The 12,398-nt window shown below is 32.5% G+C and overlaps 2 protein-coding genes and 1 long non-coding RNA gene across 3 annotated transcripts; 2 read left to right on the forward strand and 1 right to left on the reverse strand.

Moving 5' to 3' along the window:
- Window positions 1-161: 161 nt before the first annotated feature.
- On the forward strand, window positions 162-2,405 carry LOC105112911 (uncharacterized). The gene is made up of 5 exons (XM_011008810.1): window positions 162-976; window positions 1,204-1,334; window positions 1,442-1,608; window positions 1,689-1,773; window positions 2,095-2,405. Exons 1-5 carry the CDS (start codon window positions 377-379, stop codon window positions 2,273-2,275), a joined length of 1,164 nt encoding a protein of 387 aa, XP_011007112.1. The 5' UTR covers window positions 162-376; the 3' UTR covers window positions 2,276-2,405.
- Window positions 2,375-3,220, reverse strand: LOC105112910 (uncharacterized). Its single transcript, XR_839855.1, has 2 exons — window positions 2,735-3,220; window positions 2,375-2,640 (listed from the first exon to the last, which is right to left on the reverse strand). It is a non-coding gene; the product is annotated as an uncharacterized LOC105112910 (long non-coding RNA).
- Window positions 3,221-9,556: 6,336 nt separating this feature from the next.
- Window positions 9,557-11,770, forward strand: LOC105112912 (uncharacterized). Its single transcript, XM_011008812.1, has 2 exons — window positions 9,557-9,857; window positions 9,973-11,770. Exons 1-2 carry the CDS (start codon window positions 9,770-9,772, stop codon window positions 11,523-11,525), a joined length of 1,641 nt encoding a protein of 546 aa, XP_011007114.1. The 5' UTR covers window positions 9,557-9,769; the 3' UTR covers window positions 11,526-11,770.
- Window positions 11,771-12,398: the final 628 nt, after the last annotated feature.

Here is a 12,398-nt window from a genome sequence, read left to right on the forward strand (position 1 = left end):
TTATTTTTAATATTAATATATTAAAATCATCTAAAAATATTTAAAAATATTAATTTAAAAAAATAAAAAATATTTTAAAAATACAAAAATAAACAAGCGCGTAAAAACTTATCTAAATCTCAAATATTATCCCTTCCACCGAAAGGTATAGTTGCAAAAATTTATCAATCAGGAATAGAATAAAGTCACAAGAGAAAGAGAGAATCAATTACAGCGCAGCTTGCTTTGTGAAGATACAAAATCTCCTTTTTACCTCTATACTCCTTCCTCTTCCTTCTATCACAAACACCTCTTACCAGACGAAGAAATCAAAGATCATAGCCCCCAGAGAGTTACTCGCCTGTCCCGTTTGCTCAGAAAAGCCATCAAGCCAAAAATGGGTTGTCTGAGGCCTAAAAGATCCAAAACCACCTCTAACAAGAAAACTAACACATCTGAAGCTGCTTTCCTACCACAACAACAAAACCCACCAGGGCCCAAAAATGTCAAACAAGAACTTCTTTTGCAAATCCCAGCATGCACAGTTCACCTGATGGAAGCAGGAGAAGCTCTGGAACTTGCCAAGGGAGACTTCAGTCTTGTTAGAATCCTTGACGAGAATATTTCTCTTGCCACCATAGTTAAAATTGGTGATGATCTTCAGTGGCCTTTGACAAAAGATGAGCCAGTGGTTAAGCTTGATGTGTTGCATTATTTGTTCTCTTTGCCAATGAAAGATGGCGACCCTTTGAGCTACGGAGTCGCATTCTTGGATGAGTATGGAAGCAGCTTGGGCTTGCTGGACTCTTTTCTTTGTGAGCTCTCATGCTTTTCTGGGGCGGAAGCTTCTTCAGCTAGAAGTACTAGAAATGTTGACTGGAAAGAGTTTGCCCCAAATGTTGAATATTATAACAATTTTTTGGCCAAGGCTATTGCTGGAGGTACTGGTCAGATTGTCAAGGGGATCTTCAAATGTAGCAATGCTTACACTAACCAGGTTTGCTTTATTACGAATCATGAATCATTGCTTCTTTCAGTCTGTATATCAGTATTATTTATTTGAAATCAATTTATGGTTCCTTGAGTGATAATTGAGTCTTAAGACTCCAATAATATAAGAGCTTACCTTGAAACATAAAAAATATTGGTTTGTATAAGAGAAAAGGAAGTGGCATCATTCATATTGCCATGGATGGTGATTCTAAAATGAAGATTGAAAAGCAGGTCCACAAGGGAGGGGAAATGATTTTATCCAGAGCTGCAGAGGAGAAAAATGGTGCCATGGCAACAGAAGTTAGCAGCAACAGAAGTGCTGGGTCCACAAAGAAGAGCAAAGTCAACAAAAGCATAAGACGGTATCCTAAGATCAGACCTTTTCCATTACAAATGAGAACATGACAAAACTTTACCCTTCTTTTCAAAGCAAATGTTTGATTATTGCTTTTTACTGTTAACCACATAGTGTGAGAAAGCTGTCCAGGATGACAGAAAAGCTAAGCAAAACTATGCTTGATGGTGTTGGCATTGCCACCGGGTCAGTAATTACACCTCTGGTTAAATCCCAAGCTGGAAAGGCATTCCTGTCTATGGTCCCAGGAGAAGTGCTCTTGGCTTCACTTGATGCTGTCAGTAAGTACTGAAGCTAAACTAGGGATCCTATTCTCTTCCTTCAAATGTGTGATGACGTTTGCTGATTTTCCAAACCACAGATAAGATTATAGATGCAGCTGAAGTTGCTGAAAGACAAGCTTTATCTGCAACCTCAAAGGCTACAACCAGAATGATCAGTGATAGGTAATGACTCTCCAAAGGCAATATGCATGCATGCTTCCGCTCGTGTGTGCGTTTCCCATAATTTAGTGACCATGTCACAATTATAATTTGATAAAAAGGTGTAGTGATCCAGCTCCAACCCCAAGTAAAGAAGCATAGTTTAAAGATAAATTTTCAGTTAATTTTCAATTGACATCACAACTACAATTACTCGAAAAATGTTCACTTTTTTACTAAGTTCATTTTCCCTCTTTTTGGCATTATATTTCTCCATTCAGTAATGAGTAAACTTTACCATGTTCATTTTTCCTCGGCTATCTTCATCCCTATTTTGAGCAACAGGTTTGGAGATAGCGCAGGGGAGGCAGCTGAGGATGCGTTTGCAACAGCAGGGCATTGTGTGCGCGCTGCTTGGAATATATTTAAGATACGGAAAGCCATCAACCCAGCAACATCTGTTTCCACAGGAGTGCTTAAGAATGCAGCTAAGAATGCAGCAAGGAATAGAAATAGGAGTTATTAACCTGCGGTGTATTATCTTGTAGAACTTAATTGACCATTTTGCTCCATTGGTTCAAAGAACTGGTCACCAGAGCCACAAATTGTTGTCAAGCTTGAATAATATGACAAAATGCTCTGTTTTCTTGCCACTATCAATCGTATTAATGTTCCGAAATGTGAACGATCTATGCTCTAATGCTACAAAAAAGTGTAGATTATCTTTGGGATTTCATCTCCCTAAGAAGTTTTGGACAGAAAACTTACATCCCGTTGGGTTATCTTAATTCTTCTGGTTCCTGATGCATGAAAACTCCATTTGAAGCTCTCATTCCGCACCACAAAAGTAGCACAGCCTTTCAACATGGTAGGTGAAGCAAATAACTCTACCTGAAGATAAAATTATTAAACAGGAATCAGGAGTAGAATTAAGCTCAAGGAGAATCAATCTCACAGTTTTGACTTATTATATATTGTTTTGAACCTGGGGTATAACGTTGTGTCATTTCATCAACCTCTCGTCTTTCTTCTTCCTTTTCATTGATAGCAAAATAATTTCTCTTCGGACAGAAGGCAAGATTAGAATTAGAGGAGGCATTTTCCGGCATGGTGGCCCTGAAATCACTTTCTTAACAAAACAGAAGAACCCAGAAACCAAAACTATCAACAAAGAGTTTCGGTTGCAGATTCCAGGATGCGCAGTTCATCTGATGAATGAAGGAGAAGCTCTAGAGCTTGCCAAGGGCAAATTCACGATAGCTCGAATCTTAGACAAGGGTGTTTCGTTGCTAACATGGTAAAAGTTGGTGACAATCTCCAGTGGCCACTGACAAAAGATGAGCCAGCTGTGAAGCTTGATTCCCTCAACTATTTGTTTTCTTTACCAATGATGGATGGTGATTCCCTCAACTAATGCTGATGAGGAACAAATGGGATTCAAAGCAACTGAAATTAACAGCGATAAAGTTGCTGGGGCCGTACGGTGTCCAATTTGTTTAACATAATAGTTAAAGAATAATTTTAAAGTTAAATTAAAAATGAATTACATTTATTTATTTATTTTTAGGTTAAAATTTAATTTTTAACCTAAGCTCTTCAATATAAAATATTAATATAATTTAAATAAATTGTATGTGAATAAAATATTAATATAAAAAACTTGATATATTTTGATGAAACTCACAATCTTCTTTAATTTAATTTTGATGAAACTCACAATCTTCTTTAAAAAAAAAACTTTTTTAATATTATAATAAAAAATTAAAAAGTTAAAATTAAGCTAAAGAGAAACTCAAATTTTTAGAAAGAAAGATAATAAAAACTCAAGTTTGAGATTATTATAAGCTCATGAATAAAGAAGTTAGTAAGTTTTTCTGAAAGTATTTTATGCAAGCATGAATAATTTTTTGAACTTCAAAACATTAGATTTATAGCTAAAACATTTGATTTTAATTTTAGTTTATTATAACTACTTTTTTATTATTTTAACTTCTAAAATCAACTATATAAAAAATGGGTCAGTTTTTAGCCATAATATTTTTAGATTTTACACACTTTCTCAGCTCAGATTTAAGTGCTTTCTTTTTAAGTTTTGAGCTTTGAATTTCTTTATAATATAAAGTTTATATTCATGTTTTTAAAACATATTTAAATACGTACTTTACATTAATAAAAATTTTAAAAATAAATAATTTATTTTTTACAATAACAGTATTTAATCAATTTTACTATATTTCAACAAGTACTCTTATTTGATTTTGTTTATTCTAATGTATTATACATGTCAGGAAGATTAATATTGAATCGCTTATATTACTTTGAATATTTACTCAGTAGGCATGCTATAACTTTTACATGTTTTAGTTACATGTTTTCCATGCTGTATATGTTTATAAGCTTATAATATAAACTTGAATGTTCTCTAGTTATATGTCTGTCGGATATCTAATTTGATTATAATGTTTTTATTTTTCTAAACTAAACAATCCTTAATCATTTGTTTAATTAATCCTAATGTTTTGTTACTGTACTAGAAACAAGAGCAGAGCCACCCAAAGCTTAAAGCGGTAACTGATCCAATATAAATATACAAGTGCAGTGGTTTAAGTGATCAACCAAGATTTCCTCTCAAGTGATAAGAAGCTGCTCTTTTGCTATTGATTTAATAGCGCGACAAATTCATCCATGATGAAAGAAAATATTAGTATAGCTATGTTTTGTAATAATATATATTATATATTGGATATTATTTAATAGTTTAAATTATTAAATTAAAATAATTTTTTAATATGATATCAAAACTTTAATAACTAAGTGATTATGAAATTAAATTTTACTATTCTTACTTATTTGATAAAAAAATAATTCAAGTTTAATACCATAATCTCCGTTTTACCATTTCTATTTATTTGATAAAAAAATAATATATACATTAAGTTTAATACCATAATCTCCATAAACACAATGGGATAACCTTCTCTAAAATAGTATCTACAGCAAACAAAATGGGTTTTTCACTGAGCACATTTTGCTCCATAACCCATGCACAAAGACAGCTTTGGCATATGGTGTGTTGGTGTTACCTTGGTTATTTTAGACGCTCCTTTCTCCTCATTGTGTGCCATTAACCCCCACAGACTTAATGCTTAATTTCCTCTTAATTTTCTGATTTGAAACTTCCACAGTTTGTTCTGTTTGCTTATTATTATGTTCATCACTTCTCCCCATAGATAAACTCCCATGAAGAAAGTTCTTCATCCTCTGCCTCTTGCTTTCTCTCTTGCAAGGCTCTCCCCTTTCTTCGGCGTGGTGTCCTGCCTTTACCATGGGCTCTTGAAGAGTTGTCTTATTGGGCTTTCTTGGCCACTTGGGGTTTTTCACCAGTCTGGCTTTTCTTGCAAACAGAACTCTTTTCGGCTCAGCTAGCCTTTTTGGGCTTCCTGCTTCAGTTACATTTGGAATCCATATGCGAGGAGGCAATCCATCCGGCTTCTGTTGATCATTAATATTCAGCCTGGTAGGACTCCATCGTATAAAATAAATTAAAATGTATTATAAAATTTAATTTATAAACAATTCAATATTAAGAGGGCATTTTTCTAAGGGGAAGCTGTTGCGTTTTCTCTAAACTCAATAAAACTAGTGCTTGGATATAAATAAATAACTGTGATTTGGAGCATTAACCCATTAAAACTAAGGTTTAATTTCAGGTTTTGATGAAACAACCTTTTTCATACTTTTAAAACTCTGACCAGCTATGAATATTGAATGCTTGATGTCGTCATCATCAATATATATATATAAAATAGTTATTATATTAAAAATCAATATTACTTGTTCATATCCATAAAAAACATAAGAAATAAAACTTGAATTTACATGAGGTATGGTTAACAAAAAAGAAAAAAAGAGATAAAGAGAAGCATATAATACCTTAGTGGAGGGGAGGGGGGCTGGGGTGTGTTAACACAAGGAAAAAACACTTAGCTTTTCTATTTACTGTTCCAACCTGATTAGGTCTGGTTTAAAATTAAATATATCGAATTTGGTCCGATTTAGTTAAAAAATTTAATTTTTTTAATTGTGTTTTATTCAAAAAGTTAGAAAAAAATTGCTTGATGATTTAGTATTTACAGAATTTGATCGAATAATAAAAAATATTTGATATCAATATTATTTATTTCATAATATAATAGCAGTAGTTAAATTTATAATATTTAAATTAAAAACTATCAATATTAATATATATATATATATATATTATATTTTATAACCCCAATTTGAAAAATATTCTTTTAACCAAATACATTAAATTACTTTTTGTTCAACCTCAATTTTAACCAAACATATATTTTTTTAAACCAACTTCAACTAAAAATATTTTTTATAAAGCATTTTTTTTCAAATCACAACTATAACAATTATCACAATATCAAACACACTCTAAATGATAAAATTAAAAAAATCTCAATAAAAAACAAACGAAAAACATCTTGAGTCAACCTATTAAATATTATTCTCAAGTCATGAAACCAAATTAATCTATAAAACCAAAAAAAAAATTATGAAATTTAATTTTTAATTAATTTTATATTAAAAGATAATTTTTTAAAAAAGTTAAATAAAAAAAGCTATAACCAATTGAGTTATTTATCAAACTTGTAATCTGTATTAAAAAATAAAATAGTTTAATAAAAAATAAATTTAATATTAAAAATAAAATAAAATAAAAAATAATCGAGGCAAATGTCTTCTCAATCCACACGAAAACACGTGGGAAAATAGTTACTGGATTGTTAATGAAATTGATTGGATGCTACAGGCTTTCCACATGCGTTGAAAAGATCTTATGGAGTAGAGAAATGAAAGACCGCTTCTCATTTATCATTTACTTCTCTGTTGAGAATCAAAGGAGGACCCACTTCTCTTCTCACATAATAATAAAAATGTGTTGATTATTTTTATGATAATATTTTTTAATTAAAAATATATTTAAATAATAATTATTTTTTTATATTAACATATCAAAATCATAAATTCAAAATGATTAGTATCTGGCAGCACCGCGAATTTGACCATAGCTGGCGCATAATTGCACGGACAAAAGAGAGATGATTTTTATTACAAAACACATGCTCGCCCATCATCAGGACAGCCAAACAAACCTTTTTTTATTCTGTCGGAGAACTCTCCAGCGCGGCGACATTGCTTTCAATCCAGCTCATAATCACAAACGGGTAACCATTGGAGGGTGAAGATTTGCAATCATATACGCCTTGTTTGGTTGTAGGAAATTGATTTGTTATCTAGCAAACAGTTTTTACATTTTTTTTTTTTTTAGTATTTAGAGACTTCCTAATAGCAGAAGCAATTAAAATGCTCTCTCGTGGCAGTGGCACGTGCATGAAGCCCAGAGTGCTTCTACGAGGATGCAAAATCTGGTCCTACTAGTTTTTCTCAAAGCCATCTTAAAAATTGACCATTTCAAGTTTGAGTAATTCAATGGTTCAACTTTGAAGGATTTCATTATTTATTTTTCTTTATATTCTCTTTTAAATTATTATTTTTCAAATGATGATGTTTGAGTTTAAAAAATTTAAACTAATATTATTTCAGGATAAACTTATTAATTTATGAGCTGGTTCGACAAACAATTTTAATCTAATACTTTATCTAATATCTATATTGATATTATTACTTAATTATCTTTAAATATGAAGGCATGATATATATATATATATATATATTATAGGATTTCAGTTCATTATTATAAAAAAATAAGTAGGACATTAGAGGTAATAACTGTAAATTTTGAGGTGACAACACCTATAACGAATGTTTAAGTTTTGGTTTTTTTTTTGTTATCTAGTTTTGTTAGATATATTTCTCTATTATAAGATGTTTGTGAGTCAATTCATTTAAATAGATGGATAATCATGATGACTTTTGACAAGTATTTAAGATTTAAAATACAAGTTTTTATTATTTACTTGTTTAAATATTGTTATTACTTGTCTAGTTCTTCTTAGACTATAAAAGATATGACATGATTTTATACTTTTTATAAGAGAATGACACAAAATCCCTTGAAATATATTTTTCATTATAAATCGTTGTCAGTAAAGAATTAAAAAAGTAATTAGATCATAATATGCTAAAGTGGTTGTATAACCTTTGCTAAAAAAATATAAGGATATTCTGCAGTTTAAAGAGTATATGTCACAGGAAATAATATTTATTTTTTCAGGTCTAAATAAACAGAATGTTGTTTAGAAACTTTTCTAATAATTATCAATATTACCTCTTTCGGTTGGCCAAAAGATATTCTTTAGATGACAATATTTATGGTAAAAAAGATATTTGTCATCTTCATTGCTTTTAGCAATATAACAGTTACACTAATGTTTGAAAATGTTGTTTATAGACAAGCCTCAATCTTTAAGATAATTGAAGAACAAGAAAAAATGAGCTTTGGATTCCGCATTGTTATCATCATCCTCTAAAGAAACGCAGGAGAAGAGGTAGGAAGAGTCTTAGGAGGAGAAAGTTTGGAAGAATGAAGCTTAAGAGGAGGAAGAGATTGAGAACAACCTGAAGTAAGATAGAGAATAAATTCAACAGATGAGTAGTGAAATGAACACCAATATTGCCATGAAAACATCTGGGAACATGCATGCTTTTTGCCAAAGAAGAAAGAAAAGGTGTAGCTCACAGCCAGTCGCTCCTAGTTCTCCCATGACAATGACATATTCATCAAGTCTAATACTAAACCATGCACATATGTATTACCCCAAACCTTGCTGCACCAAGTCTTGAGCATCTTGTAGCTAGTTATATTAAGATTCCTGATGATGTAAATTTAAGTGATAGTATCGTGTGTAACACCTTTTAACCTCTTCCTTTTTCGTTTTATCATCCATCCATATTAAATTTATAAATTATATAAGTCCTTATGGTATTGGTCCCTAGCTCGATGATCCTTTCTTGGTAGGATTTCAGCCTCCTATAGAGGTAATTTACATTGACAGAGAAAAGGATTTTATGACTTTTATATTCGAGGACAATCCTTCCTTTACAAATAATAATGGACAAAAATTAGATATATTTTTTTTAGAATTTTTAATTTACATGGATAGAGAGAAGGATTTTATGATTTGTTTTAATTGATTATTATAAACTAGTTGATTGGTGATCTCATGATTGAGTTTAATTGATGTTGGAGTTATGAATTGCAATTTTAATTAAATTTTTATCATGGTTTTTAATTGTGATATTTAATTAATATTGTGGTTTAGAAATATCACATTTAATTAAAAGGGTATTTTAGCAGTTGTTTTTTAAAATATTTTTTAATAAAAAATAATTTTTTATTTTAAAAATCATTTTAAAATCATTATATTAATACAATTAAAAAACAAAATAATAATAATTTTAAACAAAAAAAAATTCAAATTTAAAAAAATATATAATTTTAAATATATTCTTAAAGCTCTAAATATCATAGCTCACAGCTACGATATCTAAAAGAAAAATATGCTATTTTACCAAAAAAAATTTGCTATTATGTTAATTCTTTATTTTTTTTATTTTGTATTAAAATTGCTCAATTTGTTCCAATAATTCATGGCTTGGCCCACTCAGTTTTAAATTCACACGTCTATAAAGAACCATAGTCAACTTCTCCGAGTTGAGCCAATTTAAACTCAGCTAGCTGTACCTTCTCGCAGGAAAAAAGAAAAGAAAAGAAAAAAGACAGCGTGGTCTAAAATAGACGTTAATAATTTTCCACGTTTCAAACCAGAGAAGTCTCCTCCTGTCTTCCTTGTAATGTCCGTTGGCTGCTATTATTTTTTCTTGGAGGTTCTTTATATATAGATAGGCTTAGCCTCTCAACATTTATCCTCAAGCACTTGTCTCCTGAGGAGAAAATTCTTGCAGGCTTTAATCTCCCGTATAAACAGTCCTTCCATATACTCAAATTCATTTGCAACCCATTTCTCTTAATTTGCACAATTCAGTAATGGGGAATGGTACCTCAGCTAAAAAGGAGGCATTACCTATTGCTACCCCCTTCAAGCTTCCTTCTCCGTTGCCATCTTTACCACAAGGTTAGTTTTCTTCTCTTTTCTCTTCTTCCTTTCAATATCTCATTATTTTTAATTTTGATGTTCTAAGAGAAGATACATCAAAACTAACTGAAACTTTTGCGTAAATCATGTATAGGTGAAGGCTTTGGGAATGGAATCATTCATCTAGGGAGTGGATTACAGGTGTGCCAGGTAGTCTCTCTTAACAAGATTTGGGCTACAAATGAAGGTGGACCTGATAACCTTGGAGCTACCTTCTTTGAGCCCTCACAGATGCCACAAGGCTTCTCTATGCTGGGTTGCTACAGCCAGCCCAACAACAGGATGCTACACGGGTGGGTTCTTGCAGGTAAAGATGAGACAGGTGATGCCTTGACGAAACCAGTAGATTACACTCTTGTTTGGAGCAGTGAATCTTTGCAGATCAAGCAAGATGGTGTTGGCTACATTTGGCTACCTGCTCCTCTTGACGGTTACAAAGCTCTAGGCTGTGTAGTCACCACCTCCCCTGAAAAGCCTTCCCTGGAAAAAGTCCGTTGTGTTCGGTCTGACCTTACCGACGACTGTCAGATTGACAAATGGATATGGGGACAGGGCAAGGAAAGCGATCCAAATGGTTTCAATGTTTTCAGCCTGCGGCCAAGCAACAGAGGAACTCAAGCTATGGGTGTCTCTGTTGGCACATTTGTAGCCCAAAATACTACCAGTGCTTCTATTTCTCTAGCATGTTTGAAGAATATTGAGTCGAATTTATCTTGTATGCCTACTCTGGACCAAGTCCAAGCAATATTCCAGGCCTACTCTCCTCGGATATATTTCCATCCTGATGAAGAATACCTTCCTTCCTCAGCAAGATGGTATTTCACCAACGGAGCATTACTATATAAGAAAGATGAAGAGTCCAAACCTGTCCCAATCGAATCGACCGGCTCAAACCTTCCTCAAGGTGGTTCCAATGATGGTTCTTATTGGCTGGATCTACCAGTGGAGGAAGCAGCAAGAGAAAGAGTGAAGAAAGGAGATTTACAAGATTGCCAAGTCTATTTACACATAAAGCCAATGCTCGGGGCCACATTTACTGATATCGTTGCATGGCTTTTCTACCCTTTCAACGGTCCTGGCAGGGCTAAGGTTGAATTGATCACCGTTCCACTAGGAAAAACAGGACAGCATGTTGGTGACTGGGAGCATGTCACGTTGAGGATTAGCAATTTCAATGGACAGCTATGTGGTATCTATTTGTCGGCACACAGCGGGGGGGCATGGTATGATGCTTCAGAGCTTGAGTTTCAAGACGGAAACAAGGCTGTCATCTATTCATCGTTAAATGGCCATGCGATGTATGCCAAGCCAGGTCTAGTCTTACAAGGGAGTGGGAATATAGGAATCAGGAACGACACTGCCAAGAGTAATAAATTCATAGATACTGGAGCACGGTTTTCAGTGGTGTCAGCTGAGTATATGGGCTCGAGTGTCGTTGAACCACCATGGCTCAACTATTTGAGGAAATGGGGTCCAAATATCACTTATGATCTTGCCGAAGATGCCGAGACGGTGGAGAAACTATTGCCTGGAAAACTCAAGTCTGCTTTTGACAAGTTTGTGAAGAGCCTACCGAAAGAAATATTTGGGGAAGACGGTCCTACCGGTCCCAAACTGAAAAGAAACTGGACTGGAGATGAAGTCTGAAAGTAGATATTACAAGTTTAAGTTCTTTTCAACGGGCCGTGAATGAAGGAGATTTGTGCTGTTATAAAACCCCATTGATAAAGCTTCATTGTTGTTTATATTTGCTTACAAATAAATTAAATAAGTTGGAAATCAAGAAACGGGCCTGCTGTTTCGATCACGCAGAAGATCAGCATGATGCCATGAAACACAGTCAATTAATTTGTTTAGAGGTGTTAATTTCTTAAATATTACAATATTCAAGTTATTCAATTTTCCACCTAAGAACGAGGCTGGATCAGAGCTTCCTTTGGCTTGCACGTTAGTATTTATTATGTATATATATGTATACATTTGTTTGCATGCACCCACGTATTTGATTAGACCTAATCAAGGTTTAATACGTTAGTTACAAAACCTAACCATGATTATAGATTATTGCATTTTCAATTGACCTGTTCCGAGAAATATTTTATCAGTTCCAAAAAATAATAAAAAGAAAAATGAAAATCATTTTAGAAAACATGGAAACGGTTTCGGACACCGACTAATATCCATGGCCCTGCCATGGAAATGCCGGTCATTCCACGTTAAGGGTTGTTCGAAATTGCGGGTTTTAAAAAAGATTGAATTTTATTTAAAAAAACCATATTCATCATCAACAACCCTAATGTGAAAGCGAAACCTAATTCAATTTTGGCAGCTTTGAAAGTGTGCTTGAATCGGTAAAATTTGTGTCTCTTGTATTTATAGCTATTTTTTAAAATATTTTTTATTTTAAAATATATTAAAATAATATTTTTTATTTTAAAATATATTAAAATAATATTTTTTATTTTAAAATATATTAAAATAATATTTTTTATTTTAAAATATATTAAAATAATATTTTTT

The sequence above is a fragment of the Populus euphratica genome, unplaced genomic scaffold, assembly GCF_000495115.2.
Source record: "Populus euphratica unplaced genomic scaffold, PopEup_1.0 scaffold375.1, whole genome shotgun sequence".
In the NCBI taxonomy this organism is placed as follows: Eukaryota; Viridiplantae; Streptophyta; class Magnoliopsida; order Malpighiales; family Salicaceae; genus Populus; species Populus euphratica.